At 62.4% G+C, this 14,005-nt stretch overlaps 1 protein-coding gene across 1 annotated transcript in view; it reads left to right on the forward strand.

The window, feature by feature from the left end:
• Positions 1-14,005, forward strand: part of PER2 (period circadian regulator 2) — a 28,986-nt gene that overhangs the window by 8,715 nt on the left and 6,266 nt on the right. Inside the window, exons 6-20 of the mRNA XM_023522928.1 lie at positions 378-387; positions 549-588; positions 1,028-1,106; positions 3,242-3,348; positions 3,889-4,042; positions 4,275-4,383; positions 5,080-5,205; positions 5,633-5,717; positions 6,828-6,987; positions 7,071-7,195; positions 7,944-8,108; positions 8,974-9,204; positions 11,143-11,936; positions 12,941-13,127; positions 13,936-14,003. Coding sequence (XP_023378696.1) covers positions 378-387; positions 549-588; positions 1,028-1,106; positions 3,242-3,348; positions 3,889-4,042; positions 4,275-4,383; positions 5,080-5,205; positions 5,633-5,717; positions 6,828-6,987; positions 7,071-7,195; positions 7,944-8,108; positions 8,974-9,204; positions 11,143-11,936; positions 12,941-13,127; positions 13,936-14,003 — 2,440 coding nt within the window. The remainder of the gene's footprint in view (positions 1-377; positions 388-548; positions 589-1,027; positions 1,107-3,241; positions 3,349-3,888; positions 4,043-4,274; positions 4,384-5,079; positions 5,206-5,632; positions 5,718-6,827; positions 6,988-7,070; positions 7,196-7,943; positions 8,109-8,973; positions 9,205-11,142; positions 11,937-12,940; positions 13,128-13,935; positions 14,004-14,005) is intronic.

Raw genomic sequence — 14,005 nt, forward strand, 5'->3', positions numbered from 1 at the left:
CTGGCCAGGAACCACGGTCCTCACCAGGAGGACTCAGCAAATCTCACGACTTTGGGAATGCGCTGAAGGCCACACCGTCTGAGCCGCTGGCCTGGGGTCCTCTAGCCCACGTTTAACCATGTTCATGGTCTCTCAGTGGCAAATGACAGCGGGTTTTTTTAAAGACGCTTTTTTTAAACAGTAGAAATGTTTTAAGTATGTGGCTTTCTTTCAAATAGTCGATAGGTTCCTGCATATGGGACATTCTCTTCCAAATGATTTCCTTTATGCAAATTACCTTCGTCCACCCTAGAAACCCTGAAGTCTCAGTACAGTGACATTTGCTGACAAGTTTGAATCCAAGCACTTAACTCATTTTAAACCCTTTTCCCTTTTAGAAAAAAAAACGTGCAGCCGGCTGCCAGTGGCATGTAACACCATGCGTAGGAACGCTACATTTTCTAGGATTTGACGTTTTCAGCAATCCAGAATTACTGTGTTTTATAAATGGAAACACCACTCCTAAAATCAGAACGATGTAAACAGGATGATGTCATTTGTTTCCTAAGACTATCGATATGCTAGAGCGATGCGAAAATAATAATAAAAGTGAGATATTTTGTGGCAGACTTTGGGGTGAGGGTGGGGCCGTCATCCGCGAGTGATCTCGGGGTGAAGGCTGCAGCTGCCCATGCCGCCCGCAAGTGCTCTCAGGGCAAACGGGAAAAAGGTTAAGAAGCATTCGTGCAACTCATCTCGTGGGATATTAAAAATCACGACGATGCCTTCCAGCAGGAGTTTGGTTCTGTGAATGTGGAATTCCTAGCTTTCTAGGCTAAAACTGGCCCACACGGAAATTGAGAAGCTGGCTGGCGGCCCTCAGCCACGGGGTCCGCTCGGCCCCCCGGCGACGGGCAGCTGTTGGAGCCTCCTTTAACATTTCTTCGGCTTCCATCACTCCGAAGCCACGTGGGGTTCTGTGCTGCTTGTGATATAACTGCATTAAGTGTATCTCTCAGAATCTCAAACGTGCAAAATTCTATTTCAGCCCCTAGAATTCCTCCCGAAAAGAGAATTTTCACGACCACACATACACCAAACTGCCTGTTCCAGGACGTGGACGAAAGGTAAGCCCCACGCACCAGCCCCGCCGCCTGGCACTCGCTCGTCTCGGAGCCGGCGCCGCATCCTCGCGGTGTCACCGCCGAGCTAGTTACCCCACGACTCAGTGCAGCGCGACACGGGCTCATGCCTGTGACGTGAACGCAGCTGAGCTGGAGCTAGCCTGCGCCGGGTGTGACGGCAGACCATGTGCGTGATGACCTTCGGGCAGTGACGCGGTTATGGAAGCCTCCTGAGCCGCGAGCACTGTGTGCCTGGGGCATCCTGGGGAGCTGGTAACCGTTCTGACTGAGTCTGTCTTCCTCACCTTGTTTAAAGGCGTTTCAGAAATTGGACGCATGAGTAGAGAACGGTACGACTGGGGACAGCGTGGGGTTGAGGCCAGAGACCCCGTTGGCAGATCCCAGCAGAGGGCACTGCCAGCCCCACGCTGCCCTCAGCGCCCCTTCCCGGTGTCCCACTTGGGCTGCAGCAGCTGGCGGGACACCAGGCTGAGAGAGGCCCGGGCTGGTGGCGCTGGGCCTGGGCCAGTGCGCCCGCCCCAGCTCCTGCACAGACGCCCGAGGACGGAAGGCGTCCCAGGCCGCGGGTGGTGGTCGGAGAAGCTTGCTCAGGGCACACGGGGAGTAGACTGAGAAGCACCAGTGTGCTGGGCTTTCTGAAGCAGGCCATGGTCACCTCCACAGACGCTGTCGAGGGTCAGGTCCTCTCCACCCCTGGCCCGGGACGCCAGGTGTCCAGCCCTGGGTGCAGGCCACAGGGCTCCTGGGGAAGTTCTCTCAGGCAGCCCCCAGCCCCAGGCCACTCAGAATGGGAGACAGGCTGGGCTTGGGGAGGGACATCTCAGGGTCCCAGCCAGCCCTGCCAGGCCAGGGTCCCAGAGGGTGGGGCCTGGGAGCTGCGTTAGTGAGGCAGCACCCCGCACTCTCGTCATTTTGCCCCTAGCAGCAGTCTGAGAACTTCTGCCTGCTTCCACCCAGGGCAGGCTCACCTGTACGGGGAGGTCGGGGGGAGGGTCGGGGGAGGGTGTGGAGGATTGAGGGCAGGTGCGGGTCAAGGGCCTCAGTCTGCACAGCCTCCCTTGGAGAGGCCTCTCCCCCTCCCCCGCTCCTCCTCCCGGCCAGGCCTTGAGCTGGGAGGGCGCCAGGAACATTCTGTACATACTGGGCTGAGGCAAACACGAAGGAGAGGGCGTGCCTGCAGGAGGAGGGGTCAGAGAGCGACGCTGGGCGCACGGGACGGGACATCCCGCACGGCACCGCCCCGCACGGCACCGCCCCGCACATGGGCACGGGGGCTGCGCTCAGACGCCCAGGGCCATGTCCTTGCACGTGAGCCAGCGCTGGGCAACATCTGTGTCATGCCACAAGATGTTGGCCTCAGCGGAAGACTGAGACACAGCTTGGAAGACGGGGAGCAGCTGGGCGGCAGAGGGGACGGGCACGTCAGAGGGCACTGGACACGATGGGGCTGGACGTGACAGGGGCGCAGGACCCCGCAGAAGCAGACAGGACTCTGCAGAAGTTTGGCAGAAAACATTCTCTTGGAAAACAAACTGCTCCTGAGACCAGTAGGCACAGAGGACCGATTCCCAGCCAGTAATGGCGACACCCAGGGAAGCCACAATAAAAGGGACTCAACACAGGGGCCAAAGTAATAGTTGAAGGAAAACCTTCAGCTGGAAAAGAGGCAACAGACGGGGGTTCCAGGTCCGGGCAAAATGTGTTTAACAAAAACGTCCACGCCAGGCCACCTCTGGCCAAACTTACGAACAACACAAAAAAAAGAAAATGATCTTAAGAAAAACGTAAACACGTTGGCAATTCATTCTTAGATGAAATGAGACGCAGCCCGTAGCCGGGGCGGGCCTCGCAGGGCCTGGTGCTCGTGCCGCAGGCCCGTGGGGCGCTCCGCGCTCTTGCCAGTTCATCAGCTCAAGACCGACCGTCTCTCTCGGCCCAATCCCCAGACTTCGACCCTTGGGGAGTGTGAGATCAGTCTCTTCCCCACGAGTGGATGGTTTTGGCCATGGCCTGGTACCCTTTTCGGAGGCTGCATTCTGGAGTGCGCCCCCAGATGCAGGCGTGGGGCTGCCTGGGTGTCGGCGGCAGCGGTGACGCCGTGCGTACTTGTCTTGCAGGGCGGTCCCCCTCCTGGGCTACCTGCCTCAGGACCTGATCGAGACGTCCGTGCTCCTGCAGCTTCACCCCAGCGACAGGCCCCTGATGCTCGCCATCCACAGAAAGAGTAGGTCCCCTCTGGCCGATCCCGAGGCTCTGACCAAAGCTGGGGCGTGCCCAGGCTCCTCCTGACCCACGCCAGCAAAGACCGGTGGGGTCGGCTCCCGAGGCCGTGGCGGGTGCCCCACCCCTGACCGTCCCAGCACTCAGTGGGTCCTCTGCGGCCGAGGCCGTCGCGTTCTTACTGGCTTCCTGGGCGGCGGGAGGAGGGCAGACAGGGTCAGCTGTGGTGGGGGACGTAGGGACAAGGCCGGGGTGGCAGACAGCACATGTGCCCCCAAGCCCAGGCCTCGCAGACGCAGGTGACGTTTGGAGACCAACCAAAGCCAGCAGAGCTGTGAGTCCTGACACACGTCATCATAGCGCCAGACACAACCCCGTGTTGCGATTTAAAACAGATCGGAAGACTGAACGCAGGCGCTTGGGACAGGGCTCGGCAGCTCTTAAGTCTCCAAGTAGCTGGGGACGCGAGGGCTCTCGCCCGTCCTCTCTGACTGCGCGCTCGGTGCGTCCGCGCCCGCGCTCACCGGCTCTCGCTCTCTCTCAGTCGTGCAGTCCGGCGGCCAGCCTTTCGACTACTCGCCCCTGCGGTTCCGCGCCCGCAACGGGGAGTACGTCACGCTGGACACCAGCTGGTCCAGCTTCGTCAACCCCTGGAGCAGGAAGATCTCCTTCATCATCGGGCGACACAGAGTCAGGGTGTGAGTATTCCCAAGGCCCCGGCGGCTCAGGGCCTCGCCTCCCCCAGCAGACGGCGTGCCTGCCACCACCTAGCTGTGGTGCCCTGGCCCCTGCCCCAGGTTCAGGCAGAGCGGTGAGTGGAGGAGGGGGTGGTGAGCAGGCCGGTGGCACCCTAGGAGGCTGCAGGGAAGAAGCGGGGCCCACAGGGGCATGCAACAGGGCGCCCCGACTAACACTCGTGCGAACCTGCAGGGGCCCTTTGAATGAGGACGTGTTCTCCGCTCAGCCGTGCCTGGAGGAGAAGGCCCTGCACCCTGGCGTTCAAGAGCTCACGGAGCAGATCCACCGGCTGCTGCTGCAGGTGACTGCTCCGCCTCACGCCGTCCGCCCCCTGGAAGCGGCCTGTGCTGCTCCAAGGCCTGGGGCCGCAGTTCCTCTGCCTGCCTCGCCCTGCCTCGCCCTGCACTGGGGCCTGGTCTCCCTGGTTTGGGTGAAGTCTGTGCTGGGCCCAGACCACTGGGCACACCTGCAGCTCGCCCAGTTTGGGGCAGCCCCAGTCTTGCGCTTTTGGGGTGTCTGTCTCTGAGCTGCAGCCCTGGGCTAGCAGCTGAAGGATGAGTCCAGGCCCCTGCGCCCCAACTCAGCTGACCCCACGTGTGGCCTCTCACATGTGGACAAGGGGCACTTCGGTCCAGGGTGCTGTGCATGCACCAAGGGGCATTTGAGGGCGCCGGCCCCCGTCCTCGGGGTCACAGGGCTCAAGGAAAATGAGTGAGAGCCCGCGAACCCCAGGCTGAGCCGCTTTCCGCTTCTCAGCCGCCGGACTGCGGTGAACCTGACGTGTCGTGCTGAGTTTCTAGCGCCCCTCAGCAGACCCGAGGTGGCCGCGCAGTGTGAGGGGGGTGGGGGTCTCCCCAGGGCTGGGGTCCGGGTGGCGGCTGCGAGCCTGCTGCAGCCTGACCAAGTTTCCACAGAGCACCACCTCCTCCTGGGCTGCCACCGCCTGTGTGCCACGGCCCCAGCCCTGTACCTAGTCCTCCTGTCTGTTCTCCCCCAGCCCGTCCCCCACAGTGGCTCCAGCGGCTACGGGAGCCTGGGGAGCAACGGGTCCCACGAACACCTCATGAGCCAGACCTCCTCCAGTGACAGCAACGGCCACGAGGACGCCCGCCGCAGGAGAGCCGTAGGTGCCCCAGCCCCCGAGCCCCGTCCGTGGTGCGCACGGGAGTCACAAAGCCTGCTCAGAGCCCCCGTGCTGGCGTCCAGAGCCTTGCCAGTCTCAGCCGCCTCTGGCTGCTCTCCGAACCGTTCACGGGACTGCCTGCACATAAGAATTGAGGCAGCTGAAAACTGCAGTTAAAGTTTTGGATGAAAATTACTTAAAGCAGGCAAATCGAGCAAAAGGGAAGGCTGAGCTGTAGGAGGAACGCGATGCAACATGCCACCCCTTTTCCGATCTCGCATCGGCAAGGCCGAGCTCCCCAGCTCTGCCTCTCGGGGTCTCCGTCAGAACTTCCTTCTCCCCCAGGGTTACTCTGGCCCTTCTCATCCTCACCCTGGGGGCTGACGTCTCCAGGGGTGAACAATGTGTTCGTTTGTTTTTTTTCAAGGAAATTCCTAAAAATGCTAACAAGGTCAAAAACAAAAATCATTATTCGGATGAATCTGGAGAACAGAAGAAAAAATCTTCTACAGGTAAAAAAATAACTCGCCATTTCCTTAGAGAAACCAGCCTGGGAAGGGGGGACGGGCTTCCGTTGGCGCTGCAGGGCGCAGGGAATTTGCCTTTTAGTGCGTCCAGACCCCGCCCCGTCCAGGGCTAGCCGCTCCCACGGGCGCCAGTGACTCAGCTGGCGGGCACCTCGCCTCTTCCCCACGCGCCCTGAGCTCTGTTCACTCACTTGACACGCAGACCCTGGCGCCCTCTGGGCCTGTTCACCCCCTACAGAGTGGCCATAGGGCCACGCGTGAGCACGCGTGAGCACGCGTGAGCACGCACACACGCACGCACACTCGCCGCAGGCACTCCAGCCCCGCCCTGTCTGAAGTGGAAACAGCTCACGTGGGGTCCCACCGGCATGGGGGTGTTCTGTCTGCCCACCCCACAGCTCGCTCCCGCACCCTCATGCTCGCACATGCACACACCCCCATCTCTCCCCCACTGGGCACGCACCCGTCCTTAGTGCTCAGGCCTCGCCTCCTGCAGGAAGCATCCCGTGGGGAACGCTGGGCCCGAGCTTACCTCCGGCCGCCACATCTCCGCTTGGCCGGGACCCTTGGCCTTCGAGACGCACAGACGTGCACTTTGCCTTTGCGGGTGCGCCACGAGCTACACCCGTGGGGCTGCTGGGGACACACTGTGAGCAGGACCCGGCTCTGCCCTCGAGGACCTCCCGGGGGACAGCGTGTGCCACAGTTGGTGAGGGCAGGAGCAGACGTGTTCCCGGCAGGCCACGCAGCAGTGGTCGTTAGTACCGCCAGGGGGGTCGTGTTTGGAAAGAGCGGCCCTCCGAGGCAGGAGTGCTGATTGACCGCAAAGCGCCCCAAGGTCCCAGGAGTTCAATGAGGACTGACCTCTCTCACTGCTGAGCCTTGGACCCTGGGGACAGCCCCAGGCCCCGTCAACGGCATCCTCTAGGCTCCCTCTGCCGAGGGCGGATGGCGTAGCAGCTCACGCCAGAATATCAGTGTCCGAGAAGCGTGTCCCGATCACTAGCCTTAGCTTTAGGCAGACGTGCAAATATAAAGTGCACTCTTTGGAGAAAACAAGCATTAACTGAAAGAACAATTTTGTCATTCTCTCAGAAATGCAAAGTGGTTCCCCTGCTCAAGTGACAGCCGTCCAGGCCATGGAGGACAGCTCAGGTGCCAGCCCACCCAAGGCCACCTTTCCCGAGGAGCTGGCTTGCAAGAACCAGCCGGCCGGCTCCTACCAGCAGATCAGCTGCCTAGACGGCGTCATCAGGTGCGGGCACCTCTGGCCTCCCTCTCGGTGGTCACCTGCTCTCCGGGCTCCGTTTCTTGAAGCCTTTGTGACCTTCCTCGCAGGTATCTGGAGAGCTGCAGTGAGGCCACCACCCTGAAGAGGAAGTGTGAGTTCCCCACAAATGTCCCCACACAGAAGACCAGCGACAAGCGGAAGGCCACAGGCAGCCCCGGGCCACCTCCCACAGGTACCGCGTCTGGCGACTAAATGTGTAACAACGTGCATAGATCCGCATGGTGGGCTCAGGCGTCACCGGACGGCCCAGAGTTCCCCGCTTCCCCCCCCACCCCGAACTCTGAGCATCTCTGGGAACACAGTGTGTGAGTGTAGGCTGCTTTTGAAAGGACCAGAGTAGCTCAAACGTCAGCGACCTTCTCACAAGCTGGAGGTAGAGGCGCTTCCAGACTCTCAGAAGGGCCCCTCGGGGCTGCTGGGGGCCCAGGGCCCGTCAGGTTGTCGTTCCTGGGCAGCCCGTTCCCGCGGGGTCTGGATGTCAGCTCAAGCCACATGAAATCTCAGGCCACTCAAACCTGAGCGTCACCGGTGGCCGTGGCCAGCATCGGCACACGGTTGGACGGCACGCTGTGCTGGACAATCTGTGCCCTGCCGCAGGAAGGGGAAGCCAGCCGCTGGCCAGCGCTCACCTGGCTGCCTAGGCGGCCCCTCCCCACCATGCAGAGGCCCATGACCCCAGTCCCCTGCTGGCCGCCCCGCCCACGACCCCGAGTCCCCGCCCAGAGGACCCAGGATGTAAGGGTTGAGTCGCTGCCCTTTCGGAATTTCCCGTGCTCCGCCTGTCCCCTCTGACTAAAACCTGAGGACAGCTTGTCGTCTGCCAGAATGTGTGCAGTCACCTGGGTGTTGGACGCATCTGGACGGTGGCGTTTCTCATCCGAACAGTTCGTTTTTAACGCGTTCCATTTTCTCTTCTAAAGAGGCAGCTGCACCCTCTGGAATAAACAGGCACGCGGACGTCAGTGCACGCTTGCCGTCACTGACGCTGCCGGGCAAGGCGGAGAGCGTGGTGTCCCTCACCAGCCAGTGCAGCTACAGCAGCACCATCGTGCACGTGGGTGACAAGAAGCCGCAGCCCGAGCTAGGTATGCTGCGGCTCTGCGTAACGTCGAGAGCAACCTGATTTTAACAATCAAAATTAGAAGCTTCGACTGTCATCTCAAAATGTCTTTTAAGTTTATGCAAATGCAGAAGTACCCTACCACTGCCCAATAAGGGGGTGGTCCAGGAAATCTGGGTGCATGAAGCGTGAGGGGGCGGGGCACGGCCACGCCTGTGCAGCGTGGGGTCACTGCGTCCTGCTGCCCCCTGCTGGCAGTCGTCTGCATAGGCGTCAATAAGGACGGGCCTGGTGGTGCTGAGCCCTGGTCTCCGGGACTGACCAGAAGGCCCTAGAGTCTCCCCACGCCTGCCCTGCCGGCCTCGCTCGCCCCTCTGTGGGGCCCCCGGCTTCCAGTTCGAGGGCAGGAGGGAGCCAGGACAGGCCTGCGCAGCCGTCCAGCCAAGGCCGGCGTCGCTGCGTCCTTCTCCAGACGCCCCTCCAGGATGGCACTGCGCCCACCTGGCCTGCCCCATCCGCACCCGCAGCTCCACATGGCCCCGGCTGCGTTGCTGTGCGTGGTCCTAAGCCAGGAGGTGGGCGTCTGCACGCCCGCTTTCGCCTGCTGTGCACTAAAAGCTAAACACAGCCTGGCAGCAGCCTGCCCATTAGAAGCTGGGACCCCGCGGCTCCCCAACTTCAGTCTGAGGAGCCCCGGTAGTGGGCTGTCTGTGGGTGCCGAGGGCCTTGGCCTGTGAGCGTCCTCAGAAGGCCACACGGGTGTGCCGCAGGCTCGGTCCTGCACTGGGGCGTGGGCACGCAGTGTGAGCGGTCGCCTGCCTCACAGACACCCGTCAGTGGCTTTCAGCACGGGGGCCCTTGCCCAGGACAGGCTGCGTCTTCTGTTCCAGAGACCGTGGGAGACCCTGCCAGTGGGCCCGAGTCCCTGGACTGCGGCCTCGGCCAGGACCAGGAGCCCTTCCAGAGGCTGGGCCTCACCAAGGAGGTGCTGGCCGCCCACACCCAGAAGGAGGAGCAGAGCTTCCTGCTGAAGTTCAAGGAAACCAGGAAGCTCAGCGTTCTCCAGAGTCGCTGCCACTACTACCTCCAAGAGCGGTCCAAGGGGCAGGCGGCCGAGAGAAGTAAGTGGTGGCGCCTGGACCGGACGTGGGTTCCTAAAACGCCCCTGATGGTGCCGCATCCAGGGCTGCTTGTGCAGGGTGACACGTCCCCAGTTCGGGACACGTGCATCGTGACTTTACCGGTGATGCAGTCTGCTTCGGTGGAACCCCGTCAAGGATGTCATCTTGTGTTCCCAAGAGAGCAGTGCCGTAACAGCAGTGACAGTCCCAGGCTAGCCCTGCCCCCCCACCCCCCGAACACAGGGCGGGTAGCTGCAGGGCTGCCTGGGTGACTGTGAAGGGCGGGGCACTTCACCCCACCCGTCCACCCAGATGGGACCCTTAGAGGACCAGGCGGGCCACAAGCTAACTCACCCAAAGAGAATGAGCACCGTGCTGGTGGGCGTGTGGCGTCGGGCTCCTGGGGAGGAGAGCAGCGGGCTGTACGGCGGGAGGGGTGGCACCCGTCTCCCCTCCTGGCCAGGCTGGCTCAGGGCCGGGCCGCAGCCTCCGGAGCCAGATGAAGCCTGTGGGTTCACGAAGCTGCACGTTAGGCCGAGAGGCACCACGGTCTGAGGGCAGGGATGCAGGAGCGTGGACTAGCTTCTTCACCCCTTTTCTGGTCCAGGAGCCTGGCTCCCGACTCCCCTCCACCTTCCCGGGCCCCAGGGACGGGCCTGGGCTGCCTGGAGATGCCACCTCTTCCTGGGCTCCTGGGGCCTGACCCGGGGTCAGAGCTGGCAGGCCCAGGAGACACAGCGCACAGGAGCCAGCTCCCCTGGGCCTGGGGCGAGCGTGGGGCAGACGCAGCGCAGCGAGCGTCTGACGTGAAAGCGGCTGTCGCCCTCTGCAGGGATTCTGTTCTCTGCCCTCTCCTTTCCGCCTTCCTCCCAGGCTGCAGGGAGCCTGTGTGGACATGAAACACGAGCGCCCGCTCCCACCCTGCAGACGCCCCCGGCGGGCCGGCTGGCTGCGGTCCCAGCTCTTCCTCGCCCCTTTGCCCCCGCAGTTTGAGCAGGGCACGGTCTGCACGGCTGCCGGCGGCGGCCCTGCCCAGACCGCAAGGCGGCACACCCCAGGAGCCCGGGGCTTTGGGCGCTACCCCCCCGGGGACCAAGCCCCCATGGGGAGAACGCCCACCGGAGGGACAGATCACACGGCCCCCACACAGCGAGCGGCTCGCCTCGCACGGCACCACGTGCCTTCACGCGCAGCAGAGCCGCGGAGCCCCCCGGCCTCCGTGAGAGGAAAAGCCGAGGTTCCTGGCGGCGTCCCTGCCCACCCCACCCCACCCCACCGCGCCTGTAGCACTGGCCCGCGCCCGGGGCGGCGGGGGGACACACGAGTCCCTCCAGCCTCCTGAAGGCCTCATCTCAGCACTGTCACTGGAGGGGAGGAGTCCGGCTGGGACGGCAAGTGCCCCCCGCCCCCCACTCTCGCTTGGGCGGGATCTCGGGCTCTACTGGGTGGGGGCACAAGAAACAGCTCTTTTTAAGGAGCAGTAGTGGTAAAGCGCATAAGATCGAAAAACAAACTTAGATGCCGTGAGACTTCACAAACCGATACTGGGGAACAGCGTGGAGTTGCCACTTTAAAATTTTTTTTTTTTTTTTTATAAATGTAACCTTCTTAATACCACTTACCACCACCATTCACTGTTATTTCATGAAAGAGAAGGCTTTTTGCCGTCGGAAGAAGCGAGGGGTGTGATCTCGCAGTCGAGGGCCGTCCTGCAAACCGGCTGAGTAGTTTCATGGAAACTAACGTGTTGCCCTGATTCTTCTCACCCCACTGAGGATCAGAAAAACCGTATGGTGGACCCGACTGTGCTGGCATCTGGGAACATGGCCCGTCACTAGGAGGCGCCTTCAAGTTTCCGAGATTCTTCAGTGTTTGAGAATTGACATAAGGATGAGGTAAATTTTTACATTTTAACTCTTTGTTTTTCCATTATTGTAGCTGCTCCTGGACTAAGAAATACCACGGGATTAGATTCATCTTGGAAGAAAACCGGGAAGAACAGGAAATTGAAGTCTAAACGGGCCAAGCCTCGAGACTCCTCTGGGAGCACCGGGTCTGGGGGGCCCGTGCCCCACCGGCCCCCGCTGGTGGGCCTGAACGCCACAGCCTGGTCAGCATCGGACACCTCCCAGTCCAGCTGCCCCGCAGTGCCCTTCCCCGGCCCCGTGCCAGCGTACCCACTGCCAGGGTTCCCAGCCCCGGGCATCGTGCCAGCTCCAGGGGCCGTGGGGGCGGCACCCATGGCTCCCCACGCCGGCTTCACAGTGCCCACTGTGCCCATGGACGCCCAGCATGAGTTCGCAGTGCAGCCCGCGCCGTTCGCTGCCCCCTTGGCTCCAGTCATGGCGTTGGTGTTACCCAGCTACCCCTTCGCCCCAGTGACCCCCAGCCTGCCCCAAGCCTTCTTCCCCGGCCAGCCGAACTTCGCGTCCCAGACCCCCGCCTCGCAGCCCCAGCTCCCTGGCCGGACTTCGCCCCCCAAGCAGCCCTGCGCTTGTCCTCGGGCAGAGCGTGGGCCACCAGTGTCACGTGTGGCCACCCCGGCCACCCCCCTGTCGGCCACCGGGCCCACGGGCCGGGCGTCCCCGCCCCTGTTCCAGTCCCGCGGCAGCTCACCCCTGCAGCTCAACCTGCTGCAGCTGGAAGAGGCCCCCGAGGGCTGCACCCCGGCTGCGGGGGCCGCAGGGGCGACAGGCGCCTCCTGGGACTGGCAGCCGACGGCACCGCCAACCGTAAGCACGTCGCGACGCCCTCCCCGAGGCGGGCGGTGCCGGGCGCCCGTCCTCGCTCAGACGCGGGCATTCCGCACGCCTGCGGTTTCTCCCGAGCATTATGGTTTGCCCTGAATACCTGGGCCCAAAACGAACACTTCCGGCGATGCCACCCTGAAAGAGTAGATTAGGGGGACGTTTCTGTCTCGGGATCTGAGCGAAGAAAGACACCTCGATTGTCCGATGGTCAGCATAGATGACCTGTCGCGGGCCTCGAAATCTTAGATGGAAACTTCGAGGATAAAGCAAGTCAGGTCAAATGCCAGAGCTCAGGCTCCCTGGGAGCGATGGTGGCCTAGGTGCCCGCCAGCAAGGAGGGGGTGAAAGGGAGAGCTGAGACCAGTGCCAGCCGGTCCCCCGCCCAAGCCTGAGACCTCCCCATGAAACGCTCCATGTTCTGCCCAAGCTCAGCTCAGCTGTGCAGAGGCGGGAGCTGAGGCGGGGGCTCCGACCCTTTGCTCTGGGAGAGGGGGTGGAGCCTCATCAGCCCCCCACGCCTGCCACCCTCCTGACCTGGTTTCGGGGTCCTGGGCCTACAGTCCAGGCTCCGAGGTTCAGAGAGTCTGAGCGCTCCCAGGACAAGCCAGAACCCGCCACCACCAGGGCAGCTTTGGGGTGCTGAGAGGCGTCTTCCAGCTTCCGTGTCCCTGTGGAGAGGAGCAGGCATAGGCTTCCCCGCAGGGCCCCAAGAACTGCCGTTCTGGGTGTGACACTCCCAAACTAAGTTTCATTGGATGGCGTTTGTGGGCCACCATGAAGACATTTGCTGTGGAGCTAGCACCCACGGAGCCGCTCATTCTGCATGCACGGGAAGGGCCAGTGAGCTGGGAGGCCACGCTCAACCCTGTCCCCAAGCAGCCTTGTGCAGACAGCCACCCTGCAGCTCTCCCCTGCCCCCTGCTTTGGGGAGCTGTGTCCTGTCTCTGTCCTGACTGCCCTAACTGTGTCTTCTCCTGTCCCTGAAGCGTGACGAGCCCTCAGATGCCCAGAACAGTGATGCCCTCTCCACGTCCAGCGACCTGTTTGACCTCCTGCTGCGCGAGGACCTCTGCTCGGCCGCAGGGTCCGCCCTGTCCAGAAGCGGGGCCTCCGCCACCTCTGACTCCCTGGGCTCCAGCTCTCTGGGCTGTGACGTGTCCAGAAGTGGGACAGGTATGCTGGCGATGGGAGCACCTGAGTCCCGGGGGAGCGGGCGCGTTTCAGGCTGCTGGGATTCTGGTGCGTTGGGAAGATTCTCACGTGAGGCACCTGGGCGTCCTCGACTTCTCCCGCGCTCCGGGGACCCAGCTCCACAAGCGCCACAGGCCACATGTGCTCAGGGCCCAGCACCAGGTACAGACCAGGCCCGACAGATGTCTAGCTGGCACTCGGAGCCCAAGGCAGTGCAGACAGGCAGGCACTTGTCCCGCCCCCGGCTCCAGGCAGAATTCTCGCACTCACCTGCCCGCTACCATGTGGCATCATGGCCTGCCCAGGTTCACCTGCTGTGCCGGTCCCCTCGGGAGCTTTGCAGGGGGCCGTGTGCTTGACCTGCCGATGGCGCAGGTGTGACTGGTACCCGCTGTCACAGACCCTACCTCTGCAGGGAGCTGCCGTGTCCCTGCATCCGCTGGCCTCTCCCCGGGGGCTGCCCTGACCGGAACACATTCGGGGCCCGCCACCCCGCTTTCAAAACCAGACTGGTTTCTCTGTGGCCTGGCTCAGTGAGGAGGCGGGAGCACGGGGAAGGGGTGCACCACGGCTGAGACGGGGCCCCCCAGGACAGACACCGCCATGGTGCTAGCTCACACCCCCGTGTTAGTTATCCAGGTAATTCAGGAACTGGGAAGAGATAGGGAACCCCACCAACATGAGCGCGTGTTACCCAAACGACTCTTGGCTCCCTAAACTTACACGAGCACGTCACACGAGGGCGAACTCAGCGTTAAAGGTTTTGACACGTCACCTCTGTCTTTTAAAGGCAGTAGCGACACAGGTCACACCAGCAAGTATTTCGGAAGCATTGACTCCTCAGAGAACAATCACAAAGC

This window comes from Pteropus vampyrus, unplaced genomic scaffold (assembly GCF_000151845.1).
Source record: "Pteropus vampyrus isolate Shadow unplaced genomic scaffold, Pvam_2.0 Scaffold364, whole genome shotgun sequence".
NCBI lineage: Eukaryota > Metazoa > Chordata > Mammalia > Chiroptera > Pteropodidae > Pteropus > Pteropus vampyrus.